We start from the raw sequence: 27,504 nt of genomic DNA on the forward strand, positions 1-27,504 counted from the left end.
TTGACTGAATTCAGGCTCTTAAATTCGGAGACTTAAATTTCTCAGTTTTAAGACGTTGAAGCAGAGCGTAGGAGGACTACAGTGTAATACTGTAGCTTGTTCTATAGCATAAACTTTGGTATATTCATACTGAGATAACTAATTTTAACATGAAATGAATCTATGAAATTTTTTGGTCAAAATGATAAATAAATACTGAATGATTAATTTAAAAAAAAAAGAACCTTAGGATGAATTCCTGCAGGTAAATTTGTTCTTTTGCCATCAGCATTGCAAATGAAAGGATGAATAGTAACTGACCCAGAGCTGTGGGAGGTGTTTGCACAGGATTTGCCAGCTTCTTTGCAAAGACAACTTTCATTAAACATAATCTGTAACTGAACAGAGGCTTAACAGATATTCAAAGACAATTTCCACTGAGTAGAAAACCAATAAAGCTGGTCATTATGTGCAGCTATGAGCAACATGCTGGCCAGCTGGTAGCTTTTTAAGCTATCTAAAGGTAAAGTGAGTGTGTGAAGTGACTGAGGGTAGCAGCATTACATTGGGAGATACATGCATTCACCGAGCATGTCTGTGTTCGCTTAATTACCAATTAAAGTTTCATACATCTGAAATGCTAAAGTTTAAACAAAATATTTATCCAGGCTTGTAAAAATTACCTACAGCAGAGATCAATATTTTGAAAAGAAAACAGAAAGGTGTTACATGTTAAAAAACGTTAAAAAACGCGCTGAAAGTTTAGAAATCTGACAGGATTTTAAAGTAACGATCAGGGTGATGAGGTGACGGTAGGGGAACTATGCGGGGGACTCAAGGCTTTAATGAGGCACGACTCTTTGACGTCTCTATGCTCCTTCATGTCTGTCTGTATCTCTCTGATGGTCTTGTTACCAGGCGTCTCATTCTGCTACACGGATATGTTCGTTTCTTTTCATTATCTCCGCTCGTCTCTCCGTCTCACACACACAATCTCTTAGGTGTGACTAAAAGATCCAAATTGTTGGTTTTAAATGCATTGCACTGCCTGTTCCATCTGACCTTGTCGAACTTTTGTTCATTCTTTCTCAGCTACAGTTTGTGTGTGTCTAACCAACGAATGTCTCCATATATACTAACAAGTGCAAGAAAACACATACACATAAAGCGTATCCGCACATGCACTGAAAGAGCAGCGTGTCATAGTGTTGATGTCTGGCCTCGCCTCTGTAAGCTGTAATCACGTTTGCCGCGTCTGTCAGCACTAAGTGAGGCTGAGGGAAAAGAAAACGGATCAAAGAGGAAGGCTAAAGACTAACACGTCAACCCTCTCTTCCTCTTGCTCCCTTTCCATTTCTCCACCCGCCTCTTGCTCAGTCTTGACATTCTCTTCCAGTGATGTCCTCTGCTGACAAAACTTTGTCTCTCTTTGGTTCTCACTCAGCGCAGTCCCATAACTGTCACTTTCTATCCCGCCGAAATTTTCCTCCTCGTATTCCCTCTTTCCTTCCCAATACCCATCTGTCTCGTCATCTGCCTCTTGACATTTGGTGTAACTCACACTTAATCTCTTGTTTGTTCATCTATCTTTCAAGCTTTTTTCTTCCTTTGGCATTGCCATTCCCCCTCATTCTCCTAATGCAGGCTGGTCTTATATCTACCACCTTTTATTGCCGGATTGTGTCTCCTTTCTCCTTCTTCATCTTGTCATCCACCTCTACCTCTTCTCTCAAGACGGTTGCTGTAACTCCTGTTTAATCTCCTGTTTGTTCATCTGTCTCTTCATCTGTCTCCTTTTCTTTCTCAGTGTATTTGTGTTCAATCTGTCTGTTCCTTCTCTGTTTCCATTTTTACCTTAAAAAACACCATCATCTAATTTATCCTCAACATCCCCTGCTTTTCTGTGATTTCGATTCTGAATGATGACACATTTCATTTACCTCTGATGACATGTTTAATCTCTAGGTTTGTTTAATCCCTCTCTCATACCCTCTTTCATGTTCTGCCTTCTTTTCACCCCTTCTTCTTTCATCCCTCTCTCCTCCCTCTCTTACTTGAAGAAGAATAATCCTGTGTTTCTTCCATAACCCCATTTGTTCTCCACTATATTTACTCCTTGCTTTCTATCTTTGTGTTTCTTAGGTCTCTGGACTTGACTGGTCCATTATTTCTGGGTGGAGTCCCTAATGTGCCAGACAACTTTCCCTTTGGCACCAGGGAGTTTATCGGTTGCATGAAAGAGCTGCACATCGATAGCAAACCGCTGGACATGGCTGGATTTATCGCCAATAATGGAACGCTTCCTGGTCAGTGCTGGGAACCATGTTTGCTTTCCTTCAAACATGTATTATTGTGCATTAGTAACATTTAGCTCCTTCTCAATAGCCTTTTCACCCATTGTGGCAAAACACACACAAACGTTAGTATTTAAATGAAGTAGCTTTTAAGGGTTTGTGTGCTACGAACCACTTTGTGCTTCTAAACATTATAGGAAACAATAATGGGGTAGAGCCACTTCTTCACATATAGTCATATATAGTTAGGCTTCATTGCACTGAAATTGGATTTTCACTGGTGGACTGGGTGCTTGCATTACTTTTTATTATAGTCAGTGAAATGAAAGGAAAACATTTGTTATACATCATTGTTTTGTTGTGCTACTATGTGTAACTGTTTGCATATCTTTCATTTTCATATCGTATTTTTGATGACTTTTAACCTTCCAGTCGCATTCAGGGCAAACAGTTACAGGGTGGCTGTAGCTCAGGTGGCAGAGCAGGTCAGCCACTAATCAGAAGGTCGGTGGTTCGATCCCAGGCTGCACCCTGGCTGCATGCCAAATATCCTTGGGCAAGATACTAACCCCGTGTTTGCCTACTGGTGGTGGTCAGAGGGCCCGGTGGCGCCTGTGTCCGGCAGCCTCGCCTCTGTCAGTGCGCCCCAGGGCAGCTGTGGCTACAATGTAGCTTGCTATCGCCAGTGTGTGAATGTGTGTGTGAATGGGTGGATGACTGAATGTAGTGTAAAGCGCTTTGGGGTCCTATGGACTAGAAAAGCGCTATACAAATGCAGGCCATTTACCATTACCATTTACCAAATCTGTCCGATTTAAACATAAAACACTCAGAAATATTGTGTTTTACATCCGATTGCCTCAAGGCCTTATGACATCCTCCACACTATGCACTTGAACATATAAAAATGATGATCACCACTTTTCATTCAATTTTGAGTGTTTTTAACTAGACTGAAAACTTTAAACACCCTGAATTACTCCGACAGAGGAGTTTTAGAAATATTGGCCAATTTCTTTCAGGCATACCAAAAAGAAAAACATTTCCTTAACATTTGTTTTAGTCAATTATTTATTTAATTACGCTTTGCCTGACCAGCGGGTTGTTGTGTTTGGCGTTCCAAAGACTTGTTGGCAACAGGGAACTTGTAGAGGTCCCTCTGATGGACAAACAGTGTAACATCAACACTCATTACATGGTTGAAGGGTGTTTCTCCAGTCTTATTTACCTTTTAATTTCATCATTTATTGGTCATTGTAGGTATTTGTCGTTCCTGGTGTCATTATGATACCAACAGACCAACAAATAGCCAAAAAATCGGTTGAACTTTATTTTGAAAATGCTTGTGTGTGTGGGTAATGTTATAAAGCTCACAGTGACAGCATGAAGACTTATCATGTACAGTATGTTGCAATTCATTTTTATAACTTCAGTGATCTCTGCTGCTTCCACTAGGCTGCAGTGCCAAACATCCCTTCTGTAAGTCCAACCCGTGTCAGAACGGAGGAACCTGCAGTGTGAGCTGGGAGACTTTCTCCTGTGACTGTCCCCTAGGATACGGTGGGAAGGACTGCAGCCACGGTAAGAGGCCGAGATTTTTCTTATCCCGTAGTCCTACAGTAACTACACTAATAGCAACCTTTAACAATGTTAATTTTATCATGCCACTTCAGCATAATTATTAGTAAGTAGCAAGACAGTTGCTGGTGGAACGAGCATTTTCTAGCAGTGGCTGGGATTTTAACGTTTTATTTTTAAAACCTGATTTTCACAGGACTTTGTTTTTCGGCTGTAATTATACTAACACTTCATTAATTTGTTCACAGCTTACCTAAGCTTAAATCCCCCAGATAACACCTTTTCACTTAATGTGGCTCAGTGAGTGTTGACCTGCATAATATGAATGCACCGTCTTAAATAAAAAGGAAGAATTGATGATGGAAAAATACAGTCCAACAGACTGAGCTAAGAATAAATTTAGCCCATGAGACAGTTGTTACTAGATATCTGGCTGTATTTCCTGTGTATAACTGAACCGTAATAAACCTTTAGAGATTTCCCTCTCATGAGTGGACATTCACTAGCCCAGGTGGTTTTACTCATTTATTTTTACTGGCATGTCTTGATTGCGAGCACAGACGTCCAACTCTAAGGGGAAATAAAGCGTCAAGATTCACTTGAGGGGAAAAAAAGAAAAAAAACATGGTGTTTATTGATCTCAGTGAAAAATGTTCACAAGTTCTGGGACTTAGTTTGTACTTCAGAGACTGCAGTGTAACATATGTTTCATCATTTAATTTTGGAAGCTTTTATACCTTTGATTGGTAATTAAACAACAGAGAGCAAACAACTGTGGAAGCTATTTGGGCATGAAATGCATTAAAGATCACGTCATGCCCGAACAGACATGGTCTGTTTGTCCTTCAAACCAACAAACCAATAGTCCTGATGATGCTACATGTGCTTTGAAAAACACACAATATTAAAGTGAACAACTACAAGAATTATGTTGCCGACTGACGGATAAGGACAACAGTATCATCTGGAAATTGTTTCGGAAATTTCACTAATTTTCATTTTCGTTTTTTTCTCTTCGCCTCAGTGATGACACACGTACACCGCTTTCTGGGTAACAGCGCCCTCTGGTGGGACCTGAAGAATGACGTAACCATCTCCGCACCCTGGTACCTCGGCCTGGTGTTCAGAACCAGAGCCCGTGAAGGGACTTTGCTGCAGGCCCAGGCTGGCCAGTATATCAGCCTGGTGTTCCAGGTGGGCACGAACACATTTAACATTTAAGAGGCAAGGTCGAGATGGTTAGCGGAGGAGGGATATTGAGGATGTTGAAGATAAAACTGCAGAGGGTTGATGTGACGGAGGAGGGATGGGCTGAGATGGATTGGGATAATCTGCTGTGACGACCTTTAAAGGGAGCAGCCAAAAGAAGAAGAAGTAGTATTAGTGGAAATTCAGTGGTTTACATTTTAATAATAATAAAAGAGTCTACAGCTGGGACTACTGTTCCCTTTTAAATAACACCAGGCTCCATGGAGTCTGAAAGCAGTTCACATTTCTTTAAAAGTATCCATATCTGGTGTTGAAGGAGCTTCTTATGTTTCACCGTCTGAAACACTGATTGTGAGTACATCTATAAATGGTGCCCTTCCTTTCACCAACCTTTCCACTATCACCAGAAACTCAAAAAGCTTTAACTGCATTTAGGCTTAAACACAATTTGAGCTTGTTTATATACGTTAAGTTTCAGATGCTAAATCCAAAGAGTGTTTTAAATTAGCAGAATCTCGGTGGAAGCTGAGCCAAGACGTCGGATTTCACGCTCCTACACACAGTCACACTCACACAGTCATAGCAGTGGATCGTTTTTTTCTCCCTCTCCCTCTTTTTTCTTCTTTTTGTTTTTCTTTTAATGTGATTTGCGAATTTTATTTATTCATTTATTCTTCTCGCTCTCATCAGGTAATTAATGGTCAGCTGGTCTTTTCGGTGACCCGCGGCTCAACCAGACCGGTGCGTTTGCGGTTGGATCAGGTTCAAGTGGCAGACGGCCGGTGGCACGACCTCCAGCTGGAGCTGCGAGACGTTCGCAGTGGCCGCGAGACTCGCTATGTCGCCACACTGCGGCTGGACTTCGGACTCTATCAGGTAGTGCAAATTATCATCGAAATCGAGCACACTTACACTAGAGGCACATAGTACAGTCGATTTTTTTAAAGGGGGGGAAATTAAAGTCCTTTAATAGCTTGAAAAAAAAGTAAATTAAATATTAAATTTATCCTGCAAGCATAGTTTAAATGAATAAGAAGGTTTTTTGTCGTATCTGCTTTATGAAATCAATAAGGCTTAATTTGGCTTAAAAATTAATTTTTTTGACTGTGTTCAAATTAAAAGAGGCAATTCTTTTTTTCCAGTTGTAATTCTCCATTTATTCTGTCTGTTTGAAATCTGCAGCTCCTTGATGGGCTATATTATTCGGTGTAATCGCCAGAGAAGTACTTAATTGAAATTTTAAAGCATTTAATATGAATCGAGGAAAGCAAACCTATTTAATTTCCTCTAATCCAGAATGTCCCCATAAGTACAGACGTCTCTCTCACTTCCTGCTTTGAGCCAAAGCGATGAAGGATGTATTTTAGGATGCTAAACATGAATAAATAAATAACCAATTGTATGAATTCCTTAAATTAAGAAAGATATTAGTTTATTGTAGATTGGGCTGGTGAATTTTTGCGAAAACCACCAATCAGACAACCCCTTGTAAGCAGCACTAGGCAACGGTGGGAAGGAAGAACTCCCTTTCAACAGGATGAAACCATGCTCAGGGAAGGGCAGCCATCTGCTGCAATTGGCTGAGGGATGGGTTGGAGAGAAAAGTAAAAAAAAAGAACATAGGGAGACGGAGGACACATATAATGATATGCAGTGATGTATAAACACATGGAGGGGAAAAAGACGTCAGTGGAGAAGAAATAATCAGCGCGTTACAGAAAGTCCTTCAGCAGACTGAGCTCATTGTAACATGAGAAGGAGCTAGTTCAGGGTCACCTAATCAGCCCTAACTGTAAGCTTTATTGAAATAAAAAGCTTTGTGTCTAATCTTAAAAATACTGGCATACATAGCAGCTAAAAGGAAATGGCAAGGTTTTGGCGTGCTTGGTCAACAGGTGCTTAATAAAGTACTCTTGCAGTCTGCGTTTTTGAAAGCAATGTTATGCAGGGTTAAATTTTCAGCTGAGATTCTAATGTCGGAGTTCATTTTCCTTAATTTACCTTACATATGAGCCATGGGTATAATTCGCATTACATGAAAAAAGTCTTTGGAACATACAAAAACGTATTTCACACACGTCTTAAGGTATATTCATAGTACATTTCAAGTATATTTCATCAAAAGTAAACCTTGTTATCTTCCAATCTTTTTATTTCTTACTGCATTATTACTTCTCCCTCCTTCCGTTCTTTGCCTAACAATCCTTGACAGTGTTATACAACATCCTGCCTTTTTAAAACAAATACAAAGCCTATATCAAAGAAACACACACACATACGCACATACATATAAATGTTTAGAACATATACAGGTTTTTCTAAAATCCTGCAGAGCGTCAGACTCCCCAAGATGTGGGCTTCTAATCCTCGTTTCACTAATCTCCGGTGGATTATTATGTCAGATTGTACTGTGCGATGTTTGTTTCCGTGCATGCGCTAGTATGATGTATGCGCCTGTACATATGTGGCAGTGACATGAACACAGAGAAGCACGTGCACAACCACCGTCCGTATTATAATCATCTTTGGCTCGGTTTAAGCAAACACAAACAGCCTTTGTCGTGTTTTTATGTCGTGCTATTCCCTAAATCGTCTGTCAGCACGTTATGTCTTTCATCTGTTCATTGTAGTTCACCAGGCTATTCTCCAAAGTGCATCAAGTAGCACACTGAGCAAATGGTGCAGAAAAACATTTCAAATACAAAATTATTAAACAATTAAACGGCAGTTGCCTTTGAAAGGGGTTTTGGCACATGTGCCGCTGTTATCAGACATATCTCAGCTTCCATTTTAGCATCTTCTACTGCTGCTGAAACGGTGATGAATGCGGCTCATTGATTTTGCTTTCATGATCCTCGCAAGCCAAGTTGCCTGTCAACATTTCTTCACAATTCTGCTGGAGTTATCACTTGAGCATTGACCTTCTCTGCAGTGATTGCATATTATGGTTTTCTTCTGTTTAATGAAGCCAATCATTCAGTCGAATTCTTTTCACGCTCCTCTCCACCTCCCCTTCTATTTGACTGACACAAGCCTCATAATAACCTGGCGCTGCTCGCTGATATATCGGTAAATAACAATATAGCGGTTTCTGGAAATCAATAATCCTTCCAGGGAAAAAAATCGTATCTTTTTCAGTTCATTTTGATGTAAACTCATAACAGAAACATCTTTTTAATTATGTTTTTACTGATGGTCACTAGCTTGTAACTATTTTTTTTTTACCCTTCATTGCTGAGTGTGTTTGCTGCTATTAATAATCATATTCTTTTCCTTTCCTGTCTCCATCTGTTCCCCCACCTCTTTCCTTCTTTCCCCATTAGGGAACAGTGATAGTGGGAAATGAGATTCATGGTTTGAAGGTGAAACATCTGCATGTTGGAGGAGTGCTGGGATCTGGGGAGGTTCAGAACGGGATAAGAGGATGCATACAGGTAAAGGATGGAGTTTTTAACTCATAAGATAAGATAAGATAAGATAACCTTTATTAGTCCCACACGTGGGAAATTTGTTTTGTCACAGCAGGAAGTGGACAGTGCAAAAGTTATGACGCAAAAATTCGAATACAATAAGAATAAATACAGTACACAGCTGTACAGAATAGAATAAAATAATATACTATATACAGTAGAATAAAATAGAATAAAAATATACAATAAGATAAAAATAGAATACGAATGCTATATACAACTGAGTAAAAATACAACGATGCCAGAAAAGATTATTGCACTTAGTATTATTGCACATGTGTGGATGTGTGTGTTTGTTCAGTTAAAGTCTTTGTTGTGGAGTCTGACAGCAGTGGGGAGGAAAGACCTGCGAAATCTCTCCGTCCCACACCGTGGGTGCCGCAGTCTCCCACTGAAGGAGCTGCTCAGTGCTGTCACAGTCTGCTGCATGGGGTGGGAGACGTTGTCCAACAGGGATGACAGCTTAGCCGCCATTCTCCTGTCACTCACCACCTCCACTGGGTCCAGAGGGCATCCTAGAACAGAGCTGGCCCTTCGGATCACCCTGTTCAGTCTCTTCCTGTCCCCAGCAGAGATGCTGCCGCCCCAGCAGACCACACCATAAAAGATAGCAGAAGCCACCACAGAGTCATAGAAGGTCTTCAGGAGTGGGCCCTCCACCCCAAACGACCTGAGTCTCCGCAGCAGGTACAGCCTGCTCTGCCCTTTCCTGTAGAGGGCGTCTGAGTTATGAGTCCAGTCTATTGTTCAGATGAACACCAAGGTACCTGTAGCTGTCCACAGCCTCAATGTCCATACCCTGGATGTTCAGTGGTTGCAGTGGAGAATGCTTGTGCCTGCGGAAGTCTACCACCAGCTCCTTGGTTTTACTGGCGTTGATCTGGAGGTAGTTCAGCTAGCACCAGTCCACAAAGTCTTGAGTCAGTCCTCTGTACTCCTTGTCGTCCCCATCAGTGATGAGGCCGACTATTGCAGAGTCATCAGAGAACTTCTGCAGGAAGCACTGGGTGGAATTGTGGGAGAAGTCTGCAGTGTAGATGGTGAAGAGGAACGGAGCCAGAACCGTTCCCTGTGGGGCCCCCGTACTGCAGACGACCCTGTCCGACACACAGCCCTGAGTCCTCACATACTGTGGTCGGTCGGTGAGGTAGTCCAAAATCCAGGTAGTGAGGTGATGGTCCACTCCAGAGTTCTCCAGCTTGTCCTTCAGAACCGAGGGAAGAATGGTGTTGAAGGCACTGGAGAAATCAAAGAACATGATTCTCACAGTGCTTCCAGCGGTCTCCAGGTGAGCGAGGGAACGATGTAGGAGGTGAATGACGGCATCATCCGCTCCAATGCCAGGCTGGTAGGCAAACTGAAGTGGGTCCAGTGATGAGCTTGTTAGGCGCCAAAGCTGAGCCAGGACCAACCGCTCCATGGTCTTCATCAGGTGGGATGTCAGAGCCACCGGCCTGTAGCTGTTGAGGTCCTTGGGGCGTGAAGTCTTTGGCACTGGTACAACACAGGAGGTTTTCCAGAGCTGTGGGACTCTTCCCAACCTCAGGCTCAGGTTGAAGAGGTGCTCCATCACCCCACACAGTTGGTCCGCGCAGGACCTGACGACCCTCGAGCTGATGCCATCTGGGCCCGCTGCCTTCTTGCCATTAATCCTCCTCAGTTCCCTCCTAACCTGGGTGGTTGAGAGAGACAGGCTGGAGCCTTGTGTTGAGTGTGTATTGGATGCTGTTGTTGGGGGTGGGGAGGAGTGAGCAGGGTGAATAGAGGAGGTGTGAAGTGTCTGAGGTGTCAGAGGTGGAACAGCAGCAGTGGGGGTGGGTGAGTCTGCAGCCGATGTTGTAGACTGTCTCATGGTTGAATCAAATCTGTTGAAGAAATGATTCAGTTCATTTGCCCACCTCACATCCCTACCAGGCAGAGAGTTCTGCTGTTTGTGGCCTGAGATGGTTCTGAGGCCTCTCCAGACTTCACCAACGTTGTTTTGCTGAAGCTGGTTCTCCATCTTCTGCCTGTAGCTGTCCTTCCCATTCCTTATCAGTCCCCTCAACTCTCTCTGCACCCTTTTCAACTCCTCTTTGTCTATGGATTTGAAGGCCCTCCTCTTCTGCTTGAGGACAGCTTTAATTTCTGGGGTAATCCAAAATACAGTGAAGATAAAAAATAAAAGTAAAAAATGACTCTGGGATAGGCCGGTGAATACGCTAATACAGCTGCTATTGTTTTTGTGTGTTGTGTTGAGGTAACGTGACCCTCACTTTCTCTTCCTACAGGGCGTTCGATTAGGCGTGAGACCGGACGCCCCCGCTCTGCCCCGCCCCTCTAGAGCTGTCAAAGTGGAAACTGGCTGCAGTGTCGGTAATCCCTGCCTCTCGTCTCCCTGTCCAGCTCATAGCCGTTGTTCCGACCAATGGGAGAGGCACACCTGTCTATGTGAACCCGGTGAGTGAAGCAGATGGTGTGGGCTTTGCAGTTGAGCTTGATGCGAAGTATAGAGACGTCTATTTACAGATGTAAACTAACATGCAGTATGCTGGGGATCTCGAGTTATTAACCATTTTTAAAAACAACCTTTTTGTTCAGGAAAAAATTACTAATATTTTGACTTGTGATGTAAAACTGTGCCATTATTGGCTTGATGAACGCGTATGTACGAATGTTGTAGGTTTGTAAAAAAATTTATTTAATATAAGTGTTAGTGTGTCGTTTTCATGCTACCGTCACACTAAGGAAAACAGTTACTGGAGACCGTGGCACGAGTGAAATGTGACTGTTCAAAGTAATTTTGGTACGTCAAGACAGCGGTAAAACAGCATGAGGTTTGGCAATTACTTATAGTCTGTTTGTGATAACACAACAGTTAACCGATAAATCATGAAAAATCACAAGTCTGTTTCCACCTGTTGCAAATCTGTTACTGTCCACATGTACACAAATTCACTACTCACATTCAGAGTCCAGCCAGAACCAGCCATAGATTTGAAATAGAAATTCAGAAATTCCTCCACAAATGGTGACATAATTGCTACAAAAAAGATGATTTAACGGAAAAATTATATAGACACTTGGCAACCTTGCTTTTATATAGGGATGTAAGTAGAGCCGGTTAGCAACCAGCTAAATTGAGTCCTATAATGCAAAGAGATGTGTTGCAGACAAGTTGCACTCCTCAGTTCAGACAGACTTAGACTGATTACAGATGGCTTGGCAATCTGTATGAGAGTGACTGCAGTCGATCTGAGTCAGTTCTTCGTACAGTCAGATAATTTTGTGACATAATGCTCCTCCCACCCCTAAATGGACCCCTCCCCCAAAATAAATAAATAAATAAAAAAATTTAAGATTGCTTCACCATCTTTGTCCCGTCTCCTGCCTTAACCAACGTCTGGTAAATGTAGTATGCATTTTTTTTTCCCACCCTCGGTCTTACAGCTACAGAATAATGCAACATGTTCACAGAAATATGTGAATTTGTAACACCTAAAACAAAGATCAGCACATTTAACAAGTCTCTTATTAAATGTGAAGACACAACATCACCGCTAACTTTTTCACTACAGGTGAAACTAATAGTCATAGTACCCCGCTCCCAAAAAACAACTACAAAAATGCTAAAAAGGATTGATGTGATGTGATTGTTGTAAAATGAATAGATTAACAGACAAAATGTAACACACCAAAAAGTATTTTCCATTGTTATTTTCCACTCCAAGCCAGGCAAAATGGTCTAAAGTTTTGACCATTGTAGACATTCAATGTAAAATAGCTGAGGTTTGAGAGTAAAAGGTTAAAGAAGCCGGCTTACTGAGAAACAACAAAAAAGGGGAGTAATTATAATGTGTCCATATGCGTAGGTGTCTCCCAGTGCTGTAACTGGGTTAAACTGATATTTGGGTTTGCATAATGAGTCCCCATCCACCTGAGACCAAGAGAAAGAGACCGACTGCAGGCTAACTTCCAAAAGCTCCTTAGTAAGGTGAATATAATGAGGTGGAATTAATGTGGAGGAAAAGAATATGATTAAAACAGAAGGAGAGGGGTGGAGAAGTAAAGAGACAGAGGAGAGAGTAAGGAAAGTGTATACTTTATAGAGAGATGCAGCGAGGAAAAAAAACAATTGAAAGATGAAAAATGCAGAGGAGGAACAAAGGGAGTGAAAATATTAATGATTAATGAACAGAAAAAGGCGGGTGACAGAAATAGTGTAAAAAAAATGAAAAAACACAAAGTTTGGAGGAAGGAAGAGGAAAAAAAAGAGGGCACGAGAAAGTCAAATCAAACAGCCTGAAAACACTAGTGACACGTCTGGGAATATACGTACACAGGGATGAAGTTGGAGTTGAGAGAAAATTAACATGACAGCTGCACACATGAGAGTGAAGCAAGGAAGAAGAACAGCGTAAGGAGTGATATTTGATATTTATTTGGATCTAGCAGTTAGCAGCAGTGCATGCAACAGAAGCTCTTCAGCTCTAAAAGTATTGATGTAACATGTAAGGCCAGCTGAACGGGAGGCGATTAAGAGAGATTATTTATATTATGGGTAAAGGGGTGAGGATACAAAAGACTGGCTGGCAAGTTAGCAGAAAAAGAACCATTAAAGAGAAAACCAGAAGAAAGACAAAAGTTGCCTATCCACGTTTTGAGATTAGTCACCTTCCTTCAAATCTGCTTCAATATTTCTTCAGATTTTTTCTGTACATGTAGAAAAAACTATTCTCTTAATTTTTTTCATAAAACTCAAATATTTCTTTAAGATTAGGAAGAACTTTTGTAATGTAAAGCAAACACCAGCGACAGAAACAGTAAATTATAATCAGGCAGCATCCTCTAAGGCTGAGACGTGAAGCTGAGAGTGAAATGCAAAAAAAATCAAATTCAATAAGTTTCTATTTGAGGCTGGTTCCACATACCGGTCAATGCCAGTAGACCCAATGATGAAACGTCTGGAAGGGCACCTTTCTCTCTTTATAGAAAAAAAATGTGCTCAAAGCCTGACAATAAGAAAACAAAGTTTAAAGCATTTTTTTATGAAAAATCTACTGATGTGTTTTTTTTTCTTTCTTATAACTCATTTGTTAAAGGATCAAAATTATGAAATGTGTTTTCAGTTTTCTTGTTTCCTGTTTTTTCATTAGCCAAACTTCAGTGTAGCGAATTTCAGCTTTACTCCCTCGTCTAAGTATGGCCAAAATGATAAACCCGAGTCCACAAATTAAATGGTGCGCTTTTATATCCAGTTTATGGTTACAACACAAAACTAACTGGAAAAGTGAAACTGATGGAGAAAACTCATCCATCCGCCCATTCATTCATTATCTTAACCACTTAGTCCTCTGTCACACAGGCCTACAGACTGATTGGTTACCCCCTCAGGGATTCCTTGACTAGTTTGCAAGTGGTTGTTAAAGGTTGCAGGCGATTGCTGCAACCTGTAGCACCAGTTGAAATTGGTCACAAAGAGAGTGGTGCCTCAAAAACCTCCATGTGATCACTTTGGTTGCTAGCAGATTCCCATAGGTAGGTGTAGTATGTATGAAAAGTGCCATCTTGTCAAACATTCACCTTTAACTCTTTCAGCTGTAGTGAAACTTGGAAAAAGTGCAACACAGAGAATGGAAAACATTCGCCTTCACCAAGTAAAAGTTGCGCGAACGACATTAGTTTCACTTAAGACAAACATTCTCTGAATGATGGAGATTTTGCGAATTTCACAGAGACAATCACAGCAATCACTCACCTACAGGTCAGAGAATTACCATTTTTCCCCTTTGACTGGTGGTTGCCATATGGTTGTTGAATTTCTAGGTCTATGAGACTGGGGCTTCATGCAGTTTGGGTTTGGGGGAGACCCTGCAACAGATTGCCAGCTTGTCACAGGCCTAAATTAGAGAGATGGACATCAATCAGCCAGTTTTAAATCACATGGAGAGGACACAAGCAGCCAAAAGGGGTTTCATTCAGTCTCAACACAGAAAGACCCCAACAGACCAGCAGATTCAAACCCAGGACTTTCTTGTTATAACACAGCACTAACAGTGCTGTTCTGTAGAAGTATAGGATGTGATTAGGTTGCCATTCCACTCTTTAAAAACAGACAAGCAAAATGGGTCACAGTTGTCACATATCAGACTGATTTTGCTTTGTAAGGAAAAGCAGCAGGCTTGAAATGAGATTCATGAGATTGGTAGTATGTCGTGCTTTTTAGCCGAATATGCCTGATTGCTAGGTCAGACTACCTCAGCACATAAGAAGAAATAAATAAATAAACATAGCAGCTTACACCCTCCCACGTCTGTGGAAAAGAAATTCAGGAAAGAGCATCAGGTATAACACTCCAAAGTCTTCTGCATAGACTGCTACCACAGCAGCTACCTTTAGAAGGCAGAAGTAGGTGATGAAAAGTTATCCAAGAAAGAAAAAGTGATGAAAATGCTCATGATGCTTGAGGGAGTGAAAGAGGAGTCAGTTTGACTATGTGGAGGATATAGTGAGACAGCCTCAGGCCTTGACAGCATGGTAGAGGAAGCAGAGAGGCACTGCTATCCCTGTAGCATCCTGCACCAGCCCGCAAGCTAATGCTAACACCTTGACTTATTAACTTGGAGCATGCACTCAGACTCGGCACACACACACAGATGCCTTCACACTGAGACTCAACCACACACACACACACACACACACACACACACACACACACACACACACACACACACAGCGTTTCCACAAACTTAATATGCGTGCACTTATTTACTGTACACACATGCGCTTTCATTATCATTACATTTCATCAGCACAATGAGCATTAAAAATTGAGACTGTTATAGAATGAATGCTGCTTAGAGACAAATCAAAGTTTAATAACGGCAGAGGGAGAAAGAAGTAGATGCGCACTCTGAATAATTCCCTTTCATGTGTGTGTTTGTGTGTTTTGCCCTGGTGCTGAAGTTAGCTTAATGGGTCTCGGGTAACTGACAGCGCATCTGACCTGCAAAAGGCCTCCTAGAAGAAACACACCGCCTCTCTGTCAATCACACACACACTGAAACAAGGTTCTGCATGACGAAGCAAGGAGATATCTGCCTTCTAGTCTCCTCACTGTCTGTGCGTGTGCGTGTGTTTGTGAGAAAGCATACAGCAAGTATGACTATGTGCGTGTTGCTGCCAGCTGCTTCAGACTAATTGGCCGTTGTGAAAAATGAGATCTAATATGAAAAATTGCAGCCATGTTGATTTATGTCCATTTGAGTTCTCGGACTGTTTAGAAGCCCACACGATCATATGCAGAAAACACAATTGGAGAACGAGAACTCTTGTAACTGCTTTTACTGCAGTAGAGAGTAATTCATCAGTGTTTTTGCCTTTTGTCAAGGTGTTACAGACTGTAAACAAGTGCCAAATAAATATTTCTTTAAATGGAGTTTGGCGGTGGAAGTGCATTGTTGGTTTGGGCGTGGTGTGCAGCTGCAGTGTATTAAACGCCGTGCCTCTGGGAAAAGTGGTGGAGATATATGAGCTTCGAGTTGTAGTTTCCTGTGCTCTAACCTGGAAGAACAGGCCAGTAGATGCCAGATCCTCAGGGTGCTGAATCAGGGTAAAGTTGTACTCTGTGACAAATGACTCCTCAACTGGAAGTGTCATTTATTGATCAGATGTGATATCAAAATAAAAAACATACAGGTAGACCACTGTTATATGACTATATGAATGGTGCACTGCAAGTACTGTGTAGTGTGTACTTCTTTAATCAAAAATATCTCTGAAATGATTGCAGCTCGGGGGTATAAAGTGTGTAATAACATCATGACACTGAGTAATGTCTGCAGGGGATACAATGTCACAAGTAAAAGCACTTTAAAATAGCTTTACTACATTAACTCTGTCTCCAAATCTCCAAATCAGCAGCAACCTCTGCAGCAAAGTATTTGCTTCAGCAGCAGAGCCAGAACATTTTTATGAAGTTGATCGGGCTGAGACCATTACTTGCATGGTGCATAAAGATAACACAGGACGTGATCCTTCAGGTCTTAGGCCTACAGCAAATCACTATAGGCACTTTGATAACTTATAACTAGTGCTGTAAGCGTTAATCTTGTTAAAATGACGTTAACGCCATAACCGAAAAATCTCTGTTAGCGAGTTAGCGCGGATCGCCCTGTGCGTGGGGCTGCACAGCGTCAACACGTTAGCTCGTTAACGCATTAATGCATCAAAAGAAAGAGCAGGAAGTTCGATTTGTAACACTTTCAGATGATGTGAAAACACTGATGGCTGGAATATTTTGTCATTAGTGTTAATTAGTCAATGAAGCTCTCAAGAAAGTCAAGTCAAATAGTTGATGTCACTGTTAAAATGTGTGTTTGTGGGAACAATAGCATGGTGAAAGGGTTCTGCAGAACGCTCTGATAGAAAAGGACAAATTAATGACTTTAACAACTGTTCATTGATTTTTGTGGGGTAGCTAGAGGGTTGGCCATACGTCAGTGTGTGGTGTTCATGGCCTCCTCTTGATGCTTTCTTTTACCCAGCAAATATTTCTACACTGAAAAACTATCAGGTGGAGATCTTCTCTAAGATGTCTAATCATGGTTAAGAAATACATACTCAAATGAAAGTTTGAGTAAGATGGTGGAGGTCGTGGTGATGCCAGTTGGAGGTCAGACATACAGAAGGAGGTTCATTCCTTCTGTATGTCTGAATTAGAGTAGAAAGAGTCTGTTTTGTTTTTAATCAATAAAGAGACAAAGAGTAGAATACAACAAAATTAAAAAGTTTCTTGAAAAGAGACAAACTCATTAGCAGTGAATCAAACTCTCACACACAGCTTCATGCTTTTGGATCCACAACTGAAATGACTGAATTAATTGACTTGTCGTTTGATTGATCCCGAGTTTATGATGGTAACATCATGACCAGAGTAAGGATAACTGTAAGAGTCTGATTCATTCAGTTCACCATGCAGCGAATGAAACAGAACTTAAATGTATAAAACGGCAGCTTAACTGTGTTGTAATACTCATCTGTGTATTACAAAAAAAACCCCAAAAAGATAAATGCAATTTCTTCCTTGTTATGAACTGATCTATATCTCTCACGTTCAAAGACACAGTATCACGTGATCTCTATGGAAACGTCGCTGACATCTGCCTGGCTCCGGTTCAGTTTTTGGCATTGTTCCACGACCAGTTTGTATCAGAGAGACGACACTGGGGTTTCAGTCGTGTTTGCTTGTCAACCTCTTGACGCTATGCAGCAGGGCACAGTGGGTTGCCTTTGCACAGAAGGTTCCTGCTAAAACATGTAACTAAAACAGCACAAACCGAACTAAAAGTTCAGTGCATATTTGAACGAGTGCTTTCTTTCTTTCATCGTGAGCCGCCGTTGTCACATAGTTACTGAACTCGGCGCTCAGTGTGAGCATTTTGTTTGGGAAATTTCGACACGCACAATCTTTCCACTGTCAGAGAAGACAGTTGGATACACAGAGGATGAATGGACGGTTCAGTGAACAGATGACTCATTGGTCTTTCCTGATTGTAGTCATGTGGAGAAGTCAAGCTGATGTTGTGTTACAGGAAAGTCAGACGCGAAGCTGTGAGTCACGCTGAATGTGTGTAGCGCTCGAGAAGCACAACTTTTCAAACCAACTCCTGCACCCTGACTGCGAAAGATGAAAAACACATGCACGCCATTCTTTGTTCTTCAGGCTCGAGCCTCTTTCTCGCTCTCGTGTTGTGTCGAGAAGGCCAGTGTCATTATACGCGTCTGAAAACAGCCAAGGCCGTTGTCGTCTCCCTTTTTTCTGTTGCCATGGTGAAACTGTAAAGATGTATAGTGCTGATAGAAGAGTGTACGTGTGTGTGTACCTATGTGTGAATGTGTGTGTGTGTGTTCAAGAAAAGCAACAGATGTAGAGAACAATAAAATTAAAGGTGGAGAAGACAGAAAATAGGCACAATGTTTTTGTGCATTTGTTGTTAGAAGAAATTGTGAGATAAATAATTGGAAACTGAACAATGGCTCCAATTAGCTTCATTGTGTGAAGTTTTGGAGATGAAGCTGGGTTAGTGTCTGTTTTTTTAAAAAATTATATAGCATGTTTGGGTTTGATTATGTACAGAGAGCAGAAAAAGTTAGAAGGCCATGCAATTACTGAAAAAGGATTCATTTGAATGCTGGTGTAAGTGAATACTGAGTACTAGCAGAAGCCAAGGCCACAGGCTTGAAAGCAAAGCGCCTTCTGTATTTTCTTTAGACGGACAAGTGAAAGCAGACCTTGCACATGTTTGTCTGCTTCGCTGAGAGGAATGCAGACCTCAACAAGCTGCACGCACACATCAGCCAGTCACACTTCGATCTGCAGAGACGTCCTTCTGTTCTGTGCCAGTAAATTAAAAAGAGGGCCTGAAAGCCAAGCTGGCTTAAGACACGAGGTGAAAGCAGAGATTTGTTGATCGGTCTGGAGCTCTGGATAAAATATGATGAAAACAAGTTGTCTGTGTTTGTGTTGTACAAGCAATCAATCATGACTGATTGGTGAGGACAAATTGTTTGACTCTCTAATGCTGTCAGGTAAGAATTTAGATTTTCTAAAACCTTGGTTTATGACAACCTCGGCTTCACGTTGTGTTTATTAGTAATTAACATGCCTAATGTAGCAAAGACCTTTAATTCCCACGGCAGCCATAAACAAATGCACGATAGGTCCACATACAATAAAGGCATGAGTCTGTGCTACCTGATTAGATAGAAATCCAGGCATTTACATGTTATTTCTGTCTATTTGATAACCACAACCTTGCTAAACAAAAATATATGTTAAGTAAATGAAACCTCAAATAATAAAATATTGGCAGATTTTTCTGTGGCTCCACAGTTGCAGATGAGAATCCCCTGAGAAGGAAAAACCCAGCTGTATCAGTTGGATTCATTATTAATTATTACAGGCAAATCTTAGTTTTATTTTTATTATTCATTTGAGTCTGTGGAATGTTTTATTTTAAATTCATTGCTTTTATTTCTGGCTTCACGTGAGTGTAGATTTTTTTGTCATTGAGTAGTCCTGTAATATTTAAGTCCCCCTATTAAAAAAAAGGCTCCCTAATGACTAAATAGCACAATTATGCTCTTTTTAATTTAAAAGGAGGTCTAGGTGAGAGGCCTTCACTATTTGTGCTCAATACACTGCAAAATATGCATAAAGCGCTCAGCTTTAGTCATTAGATTAAAGAGGGGTTTTTATGTGCTGGCCTGTATTACCATATAAGAGGCGGGTGTGTTTGTGTGGAGTGTCTCGGGATTGCATTGAAGTGTATGACGGCTTCGTTCCTCATGCTGCACACAAGTATACCTTGGGAGTGTGCGCGTGTGTTGTTGAAGTGGCTTGTTCAGCTGTGTTGAAGTGTACTGTCTTTGCTTTTTATGTAGCACATTTCTGTGCTGTTATGAAAAAACGACATTTACACTTTCTTTTCCAGTGACATTATATTGCTTTCAGTTTTTCTGCACGTGACTTGTTGTCCATAAGTGGCACAGATGTTCCTGTACGCTATCTCAGCTGCTTGGTTGTGCCTCAGTGCGCACGCAAGGTCCACATACAGTAAATATCCTGCTACTAAGTAGTACAGTCTGCAGGTCCTATCTGCTTTGGTAGACTCCTGCCTCTATGCGTCTGGTGCTTAGGGCCTGTTCTTGTGCTGCCGTGATCAGAGCCTCTGTGCTGTCCTTTTAGCAGTTCTTTTCTGGCCACTGGTAAGATTTCTTGATGTCAGCCACTTCCTCTATTTGTCAGTGGTTCATCCCATTCAGGGCCTTGGTCGTGTAGATTGCTCCTCTTTCTGTTCCTCACCGTCTGTCTTCAGCTGCCTGAGGCGTTCTTGGAGCAGCTCTTCTTGGGCGCCTGATATATTCACAGATGCTCCATGTTTCATTCTGGATTGTGCCTCTGACACTCACTAATCCTTGCCCTCGCCATTTGCAGTGCTCATAGAGCCTCAGGGTGCTGGACTTCCGGTTGTGAGGAGTTTTTGTTTCTTCACATCAGTGGCATCTCTCTCCTCCTGTGACCAGCTTGGTACGACAGTGGGGTATGTGCTGAGCAGTAGAGAGGATGTATTGATGGCTTGGATCTTATTCCTACCATTCAGCTGGCTTTTTAAAACCGTCTTATCTTCTGGAAGTACTTGTGGCTGACCTTTGTGCATCTTTATCATGGTTTCCCTTGGATTGTGGGATACCCAGGTACTTGTAGCTGTCCCATATATCTGCTATTCCTCCTTCTGGTGGCTCCACCCCTTCAGTCCAGGTTATCTTCTCTCTCTTTTTTACCATTTGGCCAATATACCCACTTATCCAGGCTAAATGGCATCCTGATGTCCTCGCTATCAATCCTGATGAGGAGGATTGGTGAGTGTGAGGTGACTGATGGTCACTCCAGTCCTGAATTTATATCTGTATCCAGTCTTAGTGATGAGCAGGCTTACAGGACTGACGCCTGTGCAGAACAGCAGTGTGAACAGTGATATATTTTGCATTTGATGGTGACACGTGTGGTTATTACCAGGTACTTCTTGGTGAGTTTGGATGTTGGCTTTCTGCTCATCCATAGTTCTCACATGTGTGGCATATACCCTCTCATTGGGTCGGCATATGTGATACATAATAGCATCTCTGCATCAGTTCTATATTATCAGCCGTTGTCCATGGATGCTTTGTTCCAGTAGCCTACTTCCCATCAACATGTCTTGGTTCCTCCACACCTGACGTGCATATATATTGCCGTATAGCAAGTGGAATGTTTTCTTGATGCTACTCTTGTACTTGTTTTGAACTCAGAAAAAAAAAAAAAAAAGGAAGAAGCGCTGTGTTAGTGTTTCAGCGGCTGACAGTGTAGCAATGCACCGTTGCGGCATGTTTTCCAGTGGCTCGCCCAGCCGAAGTGCGTCAGGAGAATGACATTTGTGATAATCGCTGTTTGATGTTTGAGATGTTTACTTGCGAGTTGACAGGTTATTATGTGTGGTACACAGATGGAAGACGCAGCGCCATACTGCATATTCAGATCTCAGTGTTTGCTGTGTTCTGCTTTTATTTCATCAAATTACTTGGAAGGGAAGTTCTTTACACACTAAGGTTGTCTTTTTTTTTTCTGTAGATGATTGTTTCCAAAATAAATCCGTTTTTTAACGTTAATAAAACTTGGACATACTCAGTGTTAATATTTAGGTAGCAGTAGGATGAATGGATATTTGCTTAGACCCACTTAAATATGCATAACAAGTCTCCTGATATTTTTTCTTATAAGTTATTATAGCAAATAAAATTGAGGGTTAATCAGCCTATGACTTCCTCCCTGTGTCCATAGAGTTTAAAGGATGTGCCACTTGCTCAGGTGGAAGATACATGTCCAGTGAATTTAATCAAAAATATTATTTAATCTAACCTGCAAAACAAAACAAAAAACATTTAAGAACCAAGTTTTCTTACTGTGCTGAAGGTTTTTGACATCTCTCTTTGTGTCTCTCAGGTTATTATGGGAAAAGCTGCACTGACGCCTGTCATCTGAATCCATGTGAGAATGAGGCTCACTGCCACAGGAAGCCCAGCTCTTCCCATGGATACATTTGTGACTGCGGAGACAACCACTACGGGCAATACTGCCAGCACAGGTACACAGGCAAACGCCCACGCAACTGATGTAACATTTGAACTTCGGGTTACCTGCGAGGTGCCAACACAGACTACAACTCTTTGTAGTCTCTAGCCCACTTAAGCTCTGTTCAGTTATGTGCGTGTCTTGGTAGCTTTAGTTCAGCCTTGTTGCCCCACATCTCCAGCGTTCCATGTAATCCACTGTGGGATGAGCGGAGTCTCAAGTCAAAACACACACACACTCAGAGGTTATCTGTGGTTATGTTAAACTGTGTGAAGTAAGCGTAACCCTGACCTGACCCCGTGCCTCTTTCCTGCCTGTGAAATCCACACAGCTTAAGATTTATCTCATGAGCTGCTCATTGTGTGAGCTTTTGTCCCAGATGAACATCTTTGATCTGGTGTGTTTTTCACAAGGACACACATTTTCACCTGCAAATGAAATATCGTAAAGTTTTTCCATATATTTGATTGGCAGACAGTGAGAGTTGTATGAAAATTAAATCAGCACTAAGACTGGATTTATAATAATTTTACAAAGATTATGCAACAAGTCATATGCGTGCACACACATATATGGCTCATTAACCATAGGTGGTCATGAGAGTACCTCTTTTTCCTTTTTTTTTAAGTTGCCACCATGCACTGAAGGATGATAACATCAGAAATGGATCGACATTTTATATTATGGCTACTTTTATTTGCAGATTTGCTGATTTATATCATTTTAAGGTTCAGGTTTTTATGCCTCATCAGAGTACCTTTAAAGTACTATTTATTTTAGCGAGTGAAATGACATAGTGGGCTTGTTATATTTTATAGAGGACTACTTCTGTCTGTCATCGTCACTTTAGGTGATGATTGACAGCTATTTGCATGAAGGTTTCTGCAAAAGTAAATCTTGCTGCTCTAGGTCTGTTAGTAATGGTTCCCTGCAAAACAATGCATCGATAATGTTAAAAGCATACATGTATTTCCCGGGTCATGAATGAGCCTAGCTTACCAATATCCATATCACAATAATGAGCCAGTTCCTATAGAACAAAAGTTCAGACTAACATCTAAAAATTAAAAGTTTTAGCTGTTTTAAAGCAAACGTGAAAAATAATCTTAAATGACTTGCCAGTTTGAACACATTTCTCATTTAGGAAAGACCCCTACAAGGCATATATTCATCAAAGCACAGCTGGAGCAGCTTCCGCTTAAGGCCCTGTCTTTGTTTCTGTGCACCCTGAGTTATGATCAGACAAAGTATTTTGCATTTAAGCTGCCAAAAATACACAACAGGGAGAGTCAACCCTGATATTCAGTTACAAATCACTCACATCTGAATTTTGCTCTCCGAGACTTTCCACAAGGTGCAATTAAGAGATGCTCACAACAGTCTGCATTAACTGCGAGAAGCACTCATCTCTTCAGTGAACCATTAGACGCTAGACATTAGAGTTTAGGAGGAAAGCACATTAGCTGAGATGTGAGCAAATGAGAAGTGTAGTGAACATAAAAAAAAGTTATTTTTATAGAGTTGAAATTCAGTGTCAGTTTAGTAGTTTGAGAAAACAGGTTTTAAAACGAATCGGTGAGCTTAATAAATGTTTTAAATGGGTGAAGGAGGCTTTCCTGTTTAATATGCGACTGTTCAAAGTGTGGCTGTGCCAGCAATAAGAAACATTTAAAGTTTGTGGCTATGTAGGAAGTCTAATGCATCTTGTAAACCTTATTGTCAAAAGTTAATCGATATATTGTGTATAATCATATCTTGTTTCTGTGTCTCAGCAAAAGTGCAAGTTCTTTGTTTGTACATCTACCTCCACATGCCAGTATTAATATTTCCTCCCAGTTCGATCCATACCTTTGCTTCCTTCATTTCATACTTGTTTCTTTCATCTCTTTGTTCCCACCAATTATTTGGAAATCAGAGGGAATGTTGAATCCTTTGAAGAGCGATTAAAAGTTTTTGACAGGCTGTGTTGCTCAGTTGGTGTTTTTCTCTTTTATCTGATCTATCTTGTGTTAATGACTCTGTGTCTCTGTGTGCGTGTAGGATTGATCATCAGTGTCCCAGGGGTTGGTGGGGATCTCCAACCTGTGGACCGTGCCACTGTGACACCAATAAAGGCTTCGATCCTGACTGTAATAAGACCAGCGGACAGTGTCAGTGCAAGGTAACCAGGAGAAACACACAAAGTACATACAACGATGTTGTGAAAGGTAGTAGAAATACTTTTTTTTTTTGTCGGTTTCCTCTGGATATTCCTCCCATAGTCCCTAAGCTGGATAAGGTGTTAAGAAATTAGATGAATGGATGGGTAGTTGTTGTATTACTTAAATCCTGGAGCTGCTCAAAAAGTCATTACAACACATTTTGCTATGGAACCAAATATTTAAAATTGTCATGTTTAAAATTTATGCTGTTTAGATTAAAAACACCTAATTAGTAAATTGATCATCTGCAGACCACCCAGTAAACGCCTCTCAGGTTGATAGGCTATCCAGATGTGTATATATAACAGCAACCACGATATGTTGATCATCCATAGATATTGAAATTTCCGATCCGTAAATACACGCGTATTGATATACTCCTCTGTAGCTGCTATATTGAATCCTGTTTTATCTAGGCTTTAATCCTGAAGATAATCTTTAATCTGTGTCATTTCCCCTAAATCCACACCTCGTGACTACATGAAGCACACATGATCACAGATCGGGGTCCAAGGGTTAAATTGGGAGGTTTTACTGAACAATCTCTATATTGAATTCCAGCTGGCAAGTAGTGTGTAGGTGGCATAAACAATGAGTGTGTCGGAAATGTGGTGCCTATAGCCGATCACCATGTTGATTTGACCCCGGACAAAGTAGTTATCAACAATTTAGATTCAATTTGAAGTTACTTTATTCTTCTCATTGTTGTGCTAACACAACAATGCTCTCATTTAGCCTACGTGCCAATCATGTCGAGGCAAGTATTGCAGTCGATATCTTAAAGTAAGGTTTAAAATGAGATCTTAACAGATTTATCTTTCTATACATTAACAGTTACTTTGGGAAGTCCTTCAGAATTACATTACATACACTGGTGATGCTGCACCATCATCCTCTAACCTGGTATTATTCTTGTCCTTACTGCAGAGTTAGGTCCCGTTCACATAGACCTAGACACTGGCTGGCAACCTGCCTGGCAACCACCAGTTGCTAGGGAAAAATGTATAATTCCCAACCAGATGCAAGTGGTTGTTGCAGGTATCTGGCAGATGCATTGAAAACAACTACTAAAATTGCAGTGACACAGGCCTGGAGACTGGTGAGTGACCCAATCATAGTCTGTTGGGAAGATGTCTGCAACTTGTCTGCAACTACTTGCTAAGCTGTGAAGAGTGCTACGCAAACAGAAAGTGGGGAATGTTATGTCTTTTGAAATGTGTTGGTTTCAGAGGTAAAGAGCCAGCTTTTGTTTTAAAGGTGAACATTCTTACTTCCAAGTTCCACTACCACTTGATGGTACACAGACAATTCAGCGTCTTCCAGACTTGGAAGACAACAGACAACTTTGGCAATCTGCTAGCGATCAAAGCAATCACAAGAAAGTTTTGGTGCTGTAACAACCTGCAAACACTTGCCACAAATTGTTTCTAGAGACCAGGCGGGTTGTCATCTCTAGTGGTGTGTGAGGCAAAGGCATCAATATCCTCTGTATTCTCAAGCTGTGCAAACTAAATCATCAACTGTAATGCATTGATTGATGCTCTTCAACTCTCTCTTATACATGGCTCCCCATCTGATTCGCTGTATAAATCTCACAGTCATGCACGCTGATGTAATTGTAACACGCTGATAGTTTGTATGGTTGAGACTCATGTGTCCGTCCATGTGTATATTCAGGAGTTCCACTTCCGTCCGCGAAACTCGGACACCTGCCTGCCGTGCGACTGCTACCCAGTGGGGTCCTTCTCGCGGGCATGCGACCCAGAGTCAGGACAGTGTCAGTGCAGGCCTGGCGTAATTGGTCGTCAGTGCAACTCGTGTGACAACCCTTTTGCTGAGGTCACAAACTCAGGCTGTGAAGGTGAGAAAAAGAAGCAGGTCAACTGAGTTTGTGTTTGTTTATTTTTAGCTTATTTTCTTTAAAAGAAATAAGAAAGAAAAAGAAGCAAGCACCAGCGGGGGCTCTGAACTGTGTGTGTGTGTTTATTGTCATATTTTTGCATCTCACTGTTGCCTGTTGAGATTACTCCTGTTTACACAACAGGGGGCTACATCATTCATTCATTCATCTGCTGATGTGAAGCTCCGTATCATATCTGAGGCGTCACCGCTTGCGGGTGAAAAAAATCAAATAAATAAATAAAAAAACTTCAGTAATTCTAAAAACTGCCTGAAGGCAATATTAGTGTGAGGGAGTGAATCACTCATAGAAAACGATTTGCTTTATGTTAAAAGTGTGTCACTGTCACAGCTCCATTGATAAAAACAAAGTAAATGAAAAAATCAGCTGCTTTTGTTCCAAGTTGGATTTAGTATTAAACCTTCTCTGCGAAGTCGTAGTTCCCAAAACTTGTCAAAACAATTTCATCATCCGTGTATCTTTTGTGGGACTGTCAGTAGACTGGTGGCAAACTCCAGATGACTTTAAACAAGGTGTATATTTTTTAGGATGGGTTCAAAAGCCTTCAGACTAAATCATCTGTAGAGACAAAGACATGTGAATGACAATAATGAACCACTTCTGAGCTTTTACCCTATTTACCTTCTATTGTGTAATCACAGGATTCCTGTTTCTCCGCTGTTCCATCTTTTTAAAAATGGTCATGTTTGTCAAGTCTCTGCCTGAGCCCAGAGACACAAAGAAACTGTTAATTATAGTCATCGTCTATTTAATAGCTTCCAGTTGATTCTCTCTCCCTTTTTCCCCTGTTCTGTGCAGCTTTGTCAGTTCCAGCGTCTCCACTTGTAATTACTTCTTTTAGTGAGACGCTGCTGTTTTATTCTCTCACAATCATTTTCATTTTTTTCTCCGCAAGTCAAAAGAAAAACTTAAAAAAAAATGTATTTACATTGTGAGTCATATTTTGTCATGATTTTAAATGGAAAAGGTTGTTGAGCTGATAAGGATTTTAATTGGTGTTCTCTCTCCCGCAGTCATTTATGATGGTTGTCCAAAGACCATTACTCAGGGGATCTGGTGGCCGCGTACCAAGTTCAACCTGCCTGCCGCGGTGCCCTGCCCCAAAGGCTCTGTCGGTCCGTATACATTAACACAAATGCATTCAAACACATTGATTTTTCATACCAAATCATTGTGAGGAGACATTTTAAAAAAATTCATG

At 41.2% G+C, this 27,504-nt stretch overlaps 1 protein-coding gene across 3 annotated transcripts in view; it reads left to right on the forward strand.

Annotated features, from left to right (window-relative positions):
- celsr3 (cadherin, EGF LAG seven-pass G-type receptor 3) overlaps positions 1-27,504 on the forward strand; it is a 136,098-nt gene that overhangs the window by 66,984 nt on the left and 41,610 nt on the right. For all 3 annotated transcript variants that reach the window (XM_026153787.2, XM_026153789.2, XM_026153788.2), the window contains 10 exons: positions 2,122-2,285; positions 3,729-3,854; positions 4,876-5,045; positions 5,751-5,936; positions 8,384-8,494; positions 10,801-10,969; positions 22,053-22,194; positions 24,222-24,342; positions 26,060-26,243; positions 27,317-27,418. In XM_026153787.2, coding sequence (XP_026009572.2) covers positions 2,122-2,285; positions 3,729-3,854; positions 4,876-5,045; positions 5,751-5,936; positions 8,384-8,494; positions 10,801-10,969; positions 22,053-22,194; positions 24,222-24,342; positions 26,060-26,243; positions 27,317-27,418 — 1,475 coding nt within the window. The remainder of the gene's footprint in view (positions 1-2,121; positions 2,286-3,728; positions 3,855-4,875; positions 5,046-5,750; positions 5,937-8,383; positions 8,495-10,800; positions 10,970-22,052; positions 22,195-24,221; positions 24,343-26,059; positions 26,244-27,316; positions 27,419-27,504) is intronic.

The sequence above is a fragment of the Astatotilapia calliptera genome, chromosome 20 (genome assembly GCF_964374335.1).
Source record: "Astatotilapia calliptera chromosome 20, fAstCal68.1, whole genome shotgun sequence".
NCBI classification, from domain to species: domain Eukaryota; kingdom Metazoa; phylum Chordata; class Actinopteri; order Cichliformes; family Cichlidae; genus Astatotilapia; species Astatotilapia calliptera.